The 12,677-nt window shown below is 36.2% G+C and overlaps 1 protein-coding gene across 4 annotated transcripts; it reads left to right on the top strand.

Annotated features, from left to right (window-relative positions):
• The first annotated feature begins 2,825 nt into the window (after window positions 1-2,825).
• On the top strand, window positions 2,826-12,471 carry LOC144558031 (uncharacterized). Of its 4 annotated transcripts, none has more exons than XM_078306754.1 (13): window positions 2,826-3,113; window positions 3,659-3,946; window positions 4,289-4,421; window positions 4,521-4,582; window positions 4,975-5,789; window positions 6,285-6,518; window positions 6,689-6,868; window positions 7,285-7,488; window positions 7,972-9,126; window positions 9,220-10,928; window positions 11,307-11,393; window positions 11,849-11,956; window positions 12,177-12,471. In XM_078306754.1, exons 1-13 carry the CDS (start codon window positions 2,959-2,961, stop codon window positions 12,225-12,227), a joined length of 5,181 nt encoding a protein of 1,726 aa, XP_078162880.1. In that variant the 5' UTR covers window positions 2,826-2,958; the 3' UTR covers window positions 12,228-12,471. The 4 variants fall into 4 exon arrangements, with proteins under 4 accessions (XP_078162880.1, XP_078162885.1, XP_078162873.1 ...); XM_078306759.1 differs by having other exon boundaries at window positions 2,833-3,113; window positions 6,689-6,823; XM_078306747.1 differs by having other exon boundaries at window positions 2,833-3,113; window positions 6,689-6,823; window positions 7,972-10,928.
• Window positions 12,472-12,677: the final 206 nt, after the last annotated feature.

Genomic DNA, 12,677 nt, shown 5'->3' with positions numbered 1-12,677 from the left:
ATATATATATATATATATATATATATATATATATTTTGTCAAAATTAATTTATCTGGGCATATATTTAAGGAAATTGTAATATTGTAGATGCATGTTTAAAATGAGAAAGAAGAAAAAAAATTGTTTCATGTAATTGTTAAAAATGAAATAATTAAGTACTGAAGCACAAAAATAAATATGTATACAATTAAACGTCAAGCAAGCAAGTGTTCAATTTCAATTTCAATTAATCGACGGCCATAGTTCATGATGATGACCCACTGCATCTACTGATCATACAAATTCATCTACACAAATAAAAAAGAAAAGAAAAAAATGAAGGCATGGCAGCAAATGACGGCAAACCGGGATTCAAAAACCACAAAATTCATCTACACAACCGATATTTTATATTTGTTGCAGTGCTACACTTAGATTAGTTGTCACTTAGTTTTTACCTCAATTCTTCAATATTTATCATATTGATAATTAATATAAATATATAATATAAATTTTAAAAGAATCTTGATTGTGATACAAATTAATATACTTTGGTTTGTTCGGTTTAACCGAACAAACTGAAATTTACTTCGGTTCGATTGTAATAAGTTTATAAGTTTAATGAGGACAGTTCGATTTCAATTTTGAAAATCGAATAAAATTTTGATTTGCCTAATTTATTTCGGTTTTAACCGAACTGAACCGATGAACCCTAAACCCTATTTGTGGAATTGGTATCCTCTGCATTAACTCAAAAGGGAATGTTTTGAGTTAATAAATCTTGACCATCCAATATGTTTTAAGTAGGGAAGACGTACGTTGTCTGCTTTCCGAAAGCAGCCGTGTTTTGGGCCTAGCTAGCTTTAGCTTGAATGCTTGATGGGTTTGAGGCTTTGAGAAGAGAAGAGAACCCAAAGCACCGCACGTGGATGAATTAATTAGGTCCTACTCCTAACGTGACACGCTAGCTAGCTGATGAAATTAAAAGCACAGTCAAAACATCCAATTATTCAATTGTGTTGTTTTAATTAATTAATTTGTTGGTAAAAAAAGAAAGTTAGTTTATTTATTCGTTGGAAAAATTTCAACCCTTAGTTAATTATACTATTAATTAACCGTTACATAAGATGCATCATGCATGTGTTGGATTTGGATGTACGCTAAAATTATCCTTTAATTTGTTGTATTTTATATATAATGCTTTGCACAGTTCCCTACCAATACCACCATCACCATGGCAAAGAGCAATTTTTTGTTTGCTTTTCTTCTTTTCTTAGTCCTTATTGAGGTCAGTTCGATCCATCCATCTGTGTCTATTAAAAATAAAATAAAAAATGGATATCTATGATTTTCTTCTTTTCTCAGTCCTTTTGTTTTGTTCAGATGAATGTAATTGAGCAACCGATGCAAGGAGTTGAGGCGATAGGTGATCGAGATTTTATTCAAATTTAATTAATTAATTGTCGACTTTGATTTCTTATATAATATATACATTTTTTTTTTTTTTTAAAGTTCCTTAATATTGTGAATAAATATATATATATAGATTGCAAAGCTAAGTGCGAGGTTCGGTGCAGCAAGAGTTGGAAGCCAAAGATGTGCCATAGGGCTTGTGGTACATGTTGTGAGAGGTGCAAATGCGTACCAAGTGGTACCAGTGGTAACAAGGAGGAATGCCCTTGTTATGCTGACATGAAGACTCACGGCAATCGCTACAAATGCCCGTAAATAACAGAAACACACATGCACACACACACACACACACACACATATATATATTATGAATATATATGACATGATTGATGATCACTATATATAATTTATGCGATTTTAATTTAATTTTGGTGTATGCATTCTTGTACAGTACACTTACTGCATGTTATATATGTATGTATTTATGTACTTGAAATTATCTTAATATATAAATTGAACTATGAAGTGCCATGTATTCTGTTTGGAATGTTTTAATTTCCAGCTATTTATCCTTTAAAATAAAATGAATATTGCTTAATTATAGCTAGCGCTTGAGGCTTGAGCTGAATTATATATATTAAATAGAAACAATTAAATAGATTACATGAACATGAAGAAACAATTAATTAATTAATTAATGTGCAAATTAAGAGAGAAAAGAAGAGCAAGAAGAAGAGGCCGGGTTTGTCATTAGAATTAGATCCTACATATATGTACATGTAAAAACATGCAGGTTATTAACTAATTAATGACTCATTAGTCATTAATTGCGCGTGCGCCACAAGAAATGGTGGAAATGGAAATGGAAATGGAAATGGAAATGCCGAGTCGACTACCACTAAAGGAGAGCATTAATTAATTAAGCGTTACGTTACGTTACGTTACGCTGCCTCAAACTCAAATACACGAGCAATGAGTTCTCTTGGCCCCCAACATCTCCATTCCATTATTATTTATTATTAACTGCCAAGTGCCAACGCCAACGCCCAACGGTGGTGCTTCAGGTCCCCACCGTCAACTCCTTATATTCCATCTCCCTTCCTCTACAATTCTACAATTCTACAATTCTACAATTCTTTCTTTTTTACGCCAAATATAAATTTAGGATAGAGCTTTCTTTATTTAATTGTAGAGGACCTTGCCTCAATTCTTCTCATCTCTAGAGTAATCCAAAATTTTATTATAACAGACAGACTAACAGAGAACTGAAAGGCACGGCACACTTCACTACTCGTGCGTGCATCGAGATGCAGATCGGACGGTCCAGATCTAATTTCAAAATGTGAGTTACTTTAGGGATATAAATTAATTTTTAAGGTAATTGACTACCCGTGACAGACACAGACACACACAGTACTCTTCTTCTCCTTGTTCTTCGTCACTTGTGTGTCACTGCATATTCACACTTTTCACTCTCTTTCCTTAAATCAATTATAAAATCAAATCAATCAAAGCTTCCTCAAATCCCTCCTCCTCTCTAGGCGCAGAAAGAGAGAGAGAGAGAGATGCCGATGGTCAGGTACCAAATTAGGAACGAATACGGGTTATCGGATCCGGAGCTATATGGAGCGGCCGAGAAGGACGACCCAGAGGCGTTGCTTGAGGGCGTCGCCATGGCTGGTCTCGTCGGTCTCTTGCGCCAGCTTGGAGATCTTGCCGAGTGAGTACTGTATTCGCCTATTTCATTTCTTAGGGTTTTCTTTCATTTTATGCTTTTACAATTTTCTTCTCTTCTCGTGCATTTTCGGATTTATTTAGCGCTAATTATTTCAGAAAATAAATTCCATTTAAAATACACCTTGACCTACCCATTAAATCCAAATACCAGCTGGTATGTATGTATGTATGTATGTATGTATCAATGTATTTCTCCAAAGTCTGGTAAGTGGTAACATGTTGAATGGGATTAGTTGGGGTTCTCACAACATGGCATGGCATGGGCATGGCTGCTTTAGTCTATTTTAATTTTTAATTTAACTAACATTAATTAATTAATTAAGTTCAACTGGAGCTCCAACAGTGGTGAAACTTCAACATCTAAACAGTTACCAACTCCCTTACATAATTCATACAGAAACTGCACTTGTCCGTGCTACCACTAATATGGTAGTACAATTTAATTATGTATCACACAGGATTTACTAATTTGTTTATTCTTTTCAATGGATGGATCATTTCCTCTCGTCTCAATTTTCTTAAAAATAGATTTGCGGCAGAGATATTTCACGACTTGCACGAAGAAGTCATGGCAATGGCTTCAAGAGGGCATGGGCTCACACTTCGTCTGCACCAGCTCGAGGCTGAGTTCCCATCACTTGAGGATGCTCTTATTTCTCAAATTAGCCTTCCAAATGTCACACAAAATGAAGGAATTCAATGGCACACCAATGTTCAAATTGATCAAAATCTCATAACAAGAGGAGATATGCCCCGTTTTGTTATGGACTCTTACGAAGAATGCCATGGTCCACCACGGCTATTTACCCTTGACAAGTACTTATTTGCTAATCCTGCATTAGATTAATTATCTGTGTAGCATTTAAATAGTAAGCAGTGATATTTGTAATGGTACCCTTGACAAGTACTTACCTTTAGCAGTGCAGTAAGCTCCAAGTTGCACCTGTTGTGCCTTATGAACCCAAATTGTGATTTAGTGCCTTAATTATGGCATCTCGATGTTCACAGTTAAGCAAAACAGCACAAATAAAATAAATAAGAAGCCGTACCAATTGTGAAATTTCCTAAGTAATAATCTATGCCAGTTAATATAACTTCCTAAATTGGGCACCTTAAATCTTCATCGTATTTATGACAACTTTCTTCTTGGTGATTTAGATTTGATGTAGCTGGTGCTGGTGCATGCTTGAAAAGATACACTGATCCATCATTTTTCAAAACGGAACTTGCTTCCTCTTGTTCAATTGAAGCAGATGATGCCCTTAGAGAAAGGAAACCCCGTAAAATCAAGGTACAAGATTATAGTTGACAAAGGAATTTTACAATATCCTAATTGCACAAAAATTCTCTCGACTATAAAAGTAATGTTCCAATTTGCTTCCCCTTTCAGAAGAAAGCAATTCGATGGAAGAAGGGAGAGACACTTGAATCATTACTAATATCTAGCTCAGAGTGAGTGGGTTTTATGTTTATTTTTATTAGTAGAAGTTTCACAAAAGGAAATATTAAGTTCGTAAATCAACTGTTTGCTGTTTTTAATCTGAATTATTATATCAAGAATTGATAATTAATGGTAGTAATGGTACATCCATAATTTTTTTGCCAATGGGTTTGTTTATGGGTGTTAATGGTAGCAAATATGTGAGCTTAGTCATTACAGATACGGTACTGTGTGCTTTTACATCACCTTTGATTGAGCTTTTGGTCTGACCACAAGTCTTTAAGCCTCAATTACCCAAATCTTCAAAACGATTCACAGATGCTTATGGCATCTTTCAGAAGTTCGTTTTAAGCAATAAAATAGTTACCAATCTTCTGATTGCTTTTTTATAAATCATATCTAGGTCTCCACCTTCATCAGAAAACCAATCTTCTGGCAAAGCCCTTTTATCTCGAGTAGTGAAATTGAAGTCTCGGCATTTGCGGAACTCAGATAATAATGCCAGAAAAATCTACCATTTACATCTTCTTGAACTTATAGAATCTCAAAAGAAAATCATTCTAGAAGATTCTATAAGGCAGGCAAACATTAAACCAGAATCAAATGGCTTAAGCAACCAGGCATCTGTTCAAGTCTCGTTTGAGACTGAACATGAAGCACAAAAGATGCATAAAGTATACCCAATTCAGGAGCAGAATGAAGCTTCTTCGGGATCAGAGCAAATTCAAATTGGCATTGAAACCTTTTCTTCGAGGCAAACTTACGAAAAGACTATGACCGATTCTGATGATGTGGCTAGTGAACATGAGAATTTTGTGGATGCTCTTAACATCATAGAATCGGAGGTGGAAACGGACAATGAGACTAAACCCAAATCTGATAATGTTAGTTCTTCTCAAAAGGAAAGGGTGCATGGAAATTTGGTCTCAGATTCAGTCGGAGGGTTGGTTGGTACAGACAAGAGTTTAGAATTAAATGGAGAAATTGAATTTGGGGAAGCAACAGAGTTCTTTGACAATGATGATCTCATGGATGTTAGTTCTACATCCAGTTTGCACTCAGATGGGGTCCACAAGACAGAACAGCTTTCTATATTACATGGAAATAATTTAATGGATGAATCAAAGGTGCCGGCTGGTGATATTGAAAATGAGCTACGTGCTCTAGAGAATACCAGTACGGTCGATGAGTCTCGATTGCATGTTGAAGATTTAGTATGTAAGTGTACTGTACTAGTTTGTTTTTATGATTATATAAAGCCAAGTATCAATACTATTTGTTTCTTGAAGGTGGAAAATAAAGCTATGAAACTTATATCTGGTAAAGACTGGCACTTGACATCTGTTGCAAGATTGTGATGTTGGTTTTTTATTCTATTTCATTTGTCCTGTAAACTTATGTGTGCCAGGACCTGCCTGAACTCATTTGACTGATGGTCTGCTTTTGTACTTTTAAAAGGAGAAATACATTTCTTGAGTTGCTTTTTTGTCCCGCCCCCGCAAATTGCACTATTGTGAATATTGGTGGGAGTTTTGTAAATTGAGGACAAGTGAGGGTTAAGTTGTATCTGATATAATTCAGCTGGATAAAAGTTCTAAATTTAGCTGCAAATTAATTTTAATTTCTCTTACACCACAAAAGTAAAAGTTTTCCTCTTTGCTTCATTATAAATACATATTTCCTTTCTTGATAATCAATTCATTTAATTTGTAGGCTTGCCTACTCAGACTGGCAATCATCAGGAACAAACAAATTCTCATCTGGAAAATATGGACGTGCCCATTGATGCTTCTCATGACACATCAGACGTATCTGATGTAATTTTAAATTCGCAAGAAATCAAGTCCCTTGAAGAAACACCCATTCTTGAGGATTCGTTGGGTTCTCATGAAGTGAATAATTATGCTGTTACTAATAGAAGCTCTACAGGTCTCGAAGGACTTCAAGGTAACCTAAGATGAATCATTCACAGTTTGAAGTACCTCTTGTGTCAGAACTTCATTTCCTCTCTTTTGGCTTTGAAGTATCTTGGGTTTGTTCATTAATTTGCATGTCAGCATACTTGAATTGCCTTCAAGTCCATTACTAAAATTTGGTTCTTTATTTTTAATTTGCAGAGCGACATGAAGATCCTGTTGAGGTTTCACAAGTTGAATTGAGGAATATTTCTGAGGACATTCTGAATTTGGAAGAATACTTGATGTCAACCAGAAAAGATGAAAGTATCTCTCAGGATATCTTCTCTCATGGTGGTAAAGATGCTCATAATTATGTCATCGCAGAAGACCCATTAGATGGTATTTTCTAGTTAACTAAGTGCTTCTTAAGAAAATATGAGAAGCTTAAACCATAATAGACAACTTATCTATCTCTGTTATGTGAGTGTGGGTCAAGTTGGATCTGCATGTGCGACCATTGGTGCTCATTAGTAGCGTAGCTAACTGCATAAAATGTTAATTGATTATCTAAGCCCCTTAAAATGGATTTTAGATATGTACTACTCTGCCAGTACATCCCTGTACTGTTGTGTGCCTGCTAAAATAGTAATGAAACCTGTGATGTGGCAACCCTTGACCAATTTCTATTTTCTGATTTTTTTTTTTTTTTACTTCTGTTTGATAATAAAAGGTCTTTTTTGGCTTGTCTTTTGCAAGCACCACCTCGATTTAACATATCTTTATTGAGCTTAACAATTTACCTCTGTATGGCCCAGTTCATGCTGAAGAAATTACACAAGATTTTTTTAAAGACAATTTTGGTGACCCTAATGAGAGACTTCAACATGAAAGAAGTGATAAATTGGAGGATGTTTTTAACGGTGAAGGTTCTCTATTATCAAATGAGGAGGAAATTCTATCTGGTAGCACAACCTCTCTCCCAACTGAAGATGCTACTGATTTAAGCACACATATGCCAGGTAAATTGCTATGCAGAGTTGATGATATAAGCAAAAAAGTGTGCTTTCTATCTTTTTTGCTTGGGATCTCCCGAAAATAGCACCGAATTGGTTGTGGACTTTGCAAATAACACCCTGATTTTTCATATTTAACATCAGCATATTGCAATTTTTTGTTGTTCTTGCAAGTAACACCCAAACATTAGCTCGGTGTAATGGTTGAGGTTCATATAATTTTTTTTTTCAATATCCTGTCAGCTTTATCAACTCTTGTTTTCCATGAGCAAAAATCAATATAAATCAAGCAGAACAGCCTTTTTAAAGTTAGAATAAACATTTTTAGGTGATGTGTTCATTTTTTTTTTTTTGCTGAACCACAGTTTTAGTGGCTTGGTGTTATTTGCATTAACAAGGGTGATGTGTGTAACTCAATAATATGAGAAATATGTGTTGTATGCAAAAATGTTCATTTGTTTTACTATGTATTATTGTTATTTGCTGTAGGGTTAGATTTGGAAGCTCTTCATGAAATTAGAATCCAACCCAACAAGGATCCAACAACAATAACATCAGATGATTATATGGACAATAATAGCAGAAGTGCATCAATTCAAGATTTAGAGGCTTCTTCAAGTGAGCCTCACTCACTTATCAATATTCCAGGGGAAACTACAATCCAGGGTTCATATCTTCAATATCACATGGATAATTTCATTGAACCTGATGAAGGTTTACTTGATCTTGGAGAAACTACAGATGAAACGTACAGAAACGAAACTCTGCATCACTGTGAGGTTGGAACCCAGATCAATCAATTCAATGAATCTGATGATGACCAACAATACCTGTATAAAGATGAAAGCACTGTTCTACTGGTCAACCATGAATCATCTGATGGATCTTTAAACACTAACTGTGAGAAGAATGATTCTAGCAAGTTGCATGAGCTTTCCATAAATGGCAATGGTTCTCTCGAGGAATATGCAGAAAGCCCTTTGTGCACCGAAAAATCAGCACCCTTTTCACTGAATGAAGAATGTGAATGGGCAGGAGATTTTAAAGCAGGGGCAAAAGAGGAAGGTACAAATCCAGTCGATTTCCTCTGGGAACTCACGGGTTCGCCTCGTGAAGGAAAGTTTGAACCAGAATTTGGTAAACCACAAACTGTTACATCTTTAGTTCAGAACAGTGCAGTTCTTCAGACAGATGTTGCATTAGGTTCTTCAGATACTTCTCTGCACTATGAAGTTGGTGACCATCAAGTGCCTGAGCAGGATTCGGAACTGTGTTACACGTGTGATGCTAATAAGGTTGATAGTGATTGTGAGGAGATATTACCCGTGGAGGATGGTTTTGCTCATGATGATGCAGTAAGTACGTTTGTTGAAGTTAATGAACTGTTGGAAGAGGATTTACAGACTAAATCTCAGGAAATTTTTGAAGAGGGCAAGGTAAATAATGAGGCACTTGTTGAAATTTTAAAATTAGATGAAGAAGATAATGGCGAAGATAGTGCACCAGTATCATTTACGGTGAAAAATGAGGTACTTGTTGAAGCATTAATTAATGATGAAAAAGATAGTGCTGAAGGTGGCGTACCAACATCCCCTGTGGTGACTAATGAGGCACTTGTTGAAATTTTAAAATTAAATGAAGAAGGTAATGCCAAAAGTAACGTGCCAACACCCTTTGCACTGAAAAACGAGGAACTTGTTGAAGCTTTGAAATATAATGAAAACGATAGTGCTGAAGGTGGTGTACCAACATCCTCTGTGGTGAATAATGAGGTACTTATTAAAACTACGGAATTAAATGAAGAAGGTAATGCCGAAGGTGGTGTACCACAACCCTTTGCACTGAAAGCCGAGGTACTTGTTGATTCTTTGAAAATTAATGAAAAAGATGGTGCTGAAGGTGATGTATCAACATCCTCTGCTGTGAATACTGAGGTACCTGTTGAAACTTCACAACTAAAACCAGAAGGTATTGCTGAAGGTAGTGTATCAATACCCTTGGCGGTGAAAAGCGAGGTGCTTATTGAAGCTTTGAAAATTAATGAAAAAGATAGTGATGAAGGTCATGCACCAACATCTTCTCTGGTGAATAATGTGGCGCCTGTTGAAATTTTTGAATTGAATGAAGAAAATAATCGCAACATTGATGTACCTATACCTTCTGTGGGCCATGTTCATGAACTACTGCAAAATGAGCGCAAGACAGATAATGAGGTGTCTGTAGAAGAAGAGAGTGCTGATACTGGAGCACCAACTCCTCCTGTGGATCATGTCCGTGAAATATTACAAGAAGCTACCAATTCAGGTTGCCATGAGCCAGATACTCCTCCAAGCAGGAAATACGAAGAATTTCACAATGGAAGTATTGGGTATGCTGATTTGGTTTCTACAGCTGAAAAGCGGAACAATATTCAATCCTGTACTATTTCTCTAGACAACCCACTCTATGATGCAAACCCCAGTGAGAATCTATCAGATGACGTTTTCAATGAACGTCATCTGAATAAACCAGTGTCATGTACCAATTTACACGATAATCAGGAGAAATTGCAAGAAGATATCAATCAGATTGCTATTGAGACCTTGCATAATGGTACCAGTGAACCTGGGGCAGTTGATCCAAACAAAATCATGCTTGCAGAATCCTACTTTCCTTCTTCCTCTATCGACCAAGACCAAATGGTACCACAAGAGGGTTCCAACTTGAAACCCGACAACATTTTGAGTGGTAACAAGAGTATAGAATCACATGAGGTTCTTGCAAACAATGCTCTCGCTGATGTATCAGTTGAGACCAAAGAGAGCGAAGTAGACATACTCAGTGCGTATTCTCTGGCATCTGAGCATAAGCCACCGCCTCTTCCTCCTCTTGGGTGGAGAATGGGAGGGAAGCTCTTAAAAGGCACTTCCTTGCCGTCAAATGGGCATTCATCCAAATCTGTTGATGAAACGAACCAGAACCTATCCTTGCAAATGAGAAGCATGGAGGCACCACCAATTGCTAATCTTGATGATTCTGGAAGAATAGAGGGAGAGAAATCACGGGTTATGAGTTTGTCCGACCTACCACCCCTCTCATTTCAGCATGAACTTGCAAACCCTAATTTGGCATCAGTCCCTTTTTCAGGGGCCAATGTGGAAAATGTGGAGTATAATAATGGGTCCAGTGCTGATCTGGGGTTAGCTGGGCCTGAAATGAGGGCACTTCAGTATGCTTGGCCCGATGCACAGCACCCGTTTTTGCCTGTTTCAGCATGGACTACTGGACCTAGTCTGGTACAAGCACATCAACCTGGTTATTTAATGCCACTGGAAGACAACTTGTGGGCCCAATATGGCATCGGCCCATCAATTGAAGATGAGAGATTGGGTAGGAAGCATCATTCAATCCGTAACATGCCTCGTAATCCATTAATGGATGCTGTTGCTGCTCATGATAGAAGCACGGTAATATTTTATTGTTAAGATCTCTATGACTAAGACTGATTTTGTGCTTAACAGTGCTAGTTTGGCCGAAAATTCATCCAAATATTCATTAAGCCCTAACATAAGTTCAATTGAAGTTTTCAGTGCCATCAATTGTTCAATTGAACCTTAATTATTTATCAATTTGCAATTGAATAAGTATCAAGTTTAAATATCCATTACTACCCCCAAAGTAACCCCTAAATGTGCAATTTGGACTCAAATTGTGATTTTAAAAGAAGAAATATTATACTATATTAAATTTTTAATGGTAGTTAATAATGCATATGAATACACAAGAAAGTATATAATTTCTTTTCGTAGTTCATGATATGATATTTCAAATTTCAAAACTGACAGATGAGGAAGGTATCTGAGTTGGTTAAGCCTGACGATAAGTCAAAAGCTGAGGAAAGAAATTCTTTGCTAGAGCAGATAAGAAATAAGGTATTTAACTTCACAGCATGCATGCTCACACTCCCACTCAGTCAAGCCTACATAAAACTAAGCATGGTGCATTGCCTTAATTAAGATTGCTTTTGCCATATTCCTAAAACTAAGCCTTTGGGGTTTTTTTTTTCAAGCACGGAAAACAAGACATAAAAGGCATCTTAATTGGGGTCAATTTTACGTATACCTTGCCAGCTGGCTTATACTATGCTGACAGAAAGTGCAATGTATATTAGGGCTGGTAAAATCTGATATGTTGACCAAAGAAACTGGAGTAATACATGTTGTAGTCCTTGCTAAAAGTCTACTATATTTTTCATTAAACAAATAAAAAAGCTAAAAGCTCAAATTATCTGTATCTACACTTTATTTGTGTAGCTTGTTAATCTGTTATCTAACTGTTGATTTTTACATTGTGATGTAAGTTTCTTGTTCTGTTTAATTTTTTTTAGTCCTTCAGCCTAAGACCAGTAGATGCTCCAAAAATTACGTCTATCAAGGCACCACAAACGAATCTCAAAGTAGCTGCTATTGTGGAGAAAGCAAATGCTATTCGTCAGGTTGGCTTCTTATTAGTTATATTCATTTCTCCTCTTTATTTAATCTTTTAGCAGACAACACATAAGTCACCGAGGCACACAAAGGTAGCTTTGATTCTACACGGGTACAGCAACGATTGTGCTGACACCATTGATTTCTTAAGAAGTACTTTGTATTGTGCCACTAGGATAGTAAGAGATGCTTGAACCTTTATTTATGACCTTGTATTTTGCGGTATAGGCTTTTGTCGGAAGTGACGAAGAAGATGGAGATAGTTGGAGTGATGCATAAGTCGCATTTCTTCATTCGGAGAGAGGTCCGATGACATCTGTAAGGGTAATCTTTGTTTGTGAAATATGTATCATTTCATCGTACTACTTTTTAATTCATTTTTGTTAAGATGTATCTAATTATAGCAAGTGTTATTACTGTGAGCCTCTACAGTTAGTCTGGGCCTCAAAGAGGCCAAGTTGTATTAGCTGTATGTAATTATAGAGTATCTTTCATTACATGTTCTATTTTACTTTTACTTTTTCTATGACGAAACCTAACAAGTTATTTGTATCATGAAAGCTCCCCATCAGCTCCCCTTATTTGTTGCAACGTGTATTCTAATCTCTTTATTTGGATCCTTTCTGTTTAAATGTGTGTGCTTCTAGTGGTCCTCTCGAGTATTAGAGGATGCCAAAAAGAGCTCTCACAATATTAATATTAAGACGTATATTTTTTATTTTTTCACAG

This window comes from Carex rostrata, chromosome 1, assembly GCF_964058835.1.
Source record: "Carex rostrata chromosome 1, lpCarRost1.2, whole genome shotgun sequence".
Taxonomy (NCBI): domain Eukaryota; kingdom Viridiplantae; phylum Streptophyta; class Magnoliopsida; order Poales; family Cyperaceae; genus Carex; species Carex rostrata.
Note: the sequence above shows the minus strand (reverse complement) of the source record. Positions and strands in the feature narration are given on the sequence as shown.

Coding starts and splice junctions, on each gene's coding strand:
- LOC144558031 (XM_078306740.1), top strand. CDS start 2,959: ATGCCGATGGTCAGGTACCAAATTAGGAACGAATACGGGTTATCGGAT. Junction 3,114..3,658: donor CAGCTTGGAGATCTTGCCGA/GTGAGTACTGTA, acceptor TCTTAAAAATAG/ATTTGCGGCAGAGATATTTC. Junction 5,790..6,284: donor GCATGTTGAAGATTTAGTAT/GTAAGTGTACTG, acceptor TTTAATTTGTAG/GCTTGCCTACTCAGACTGGC.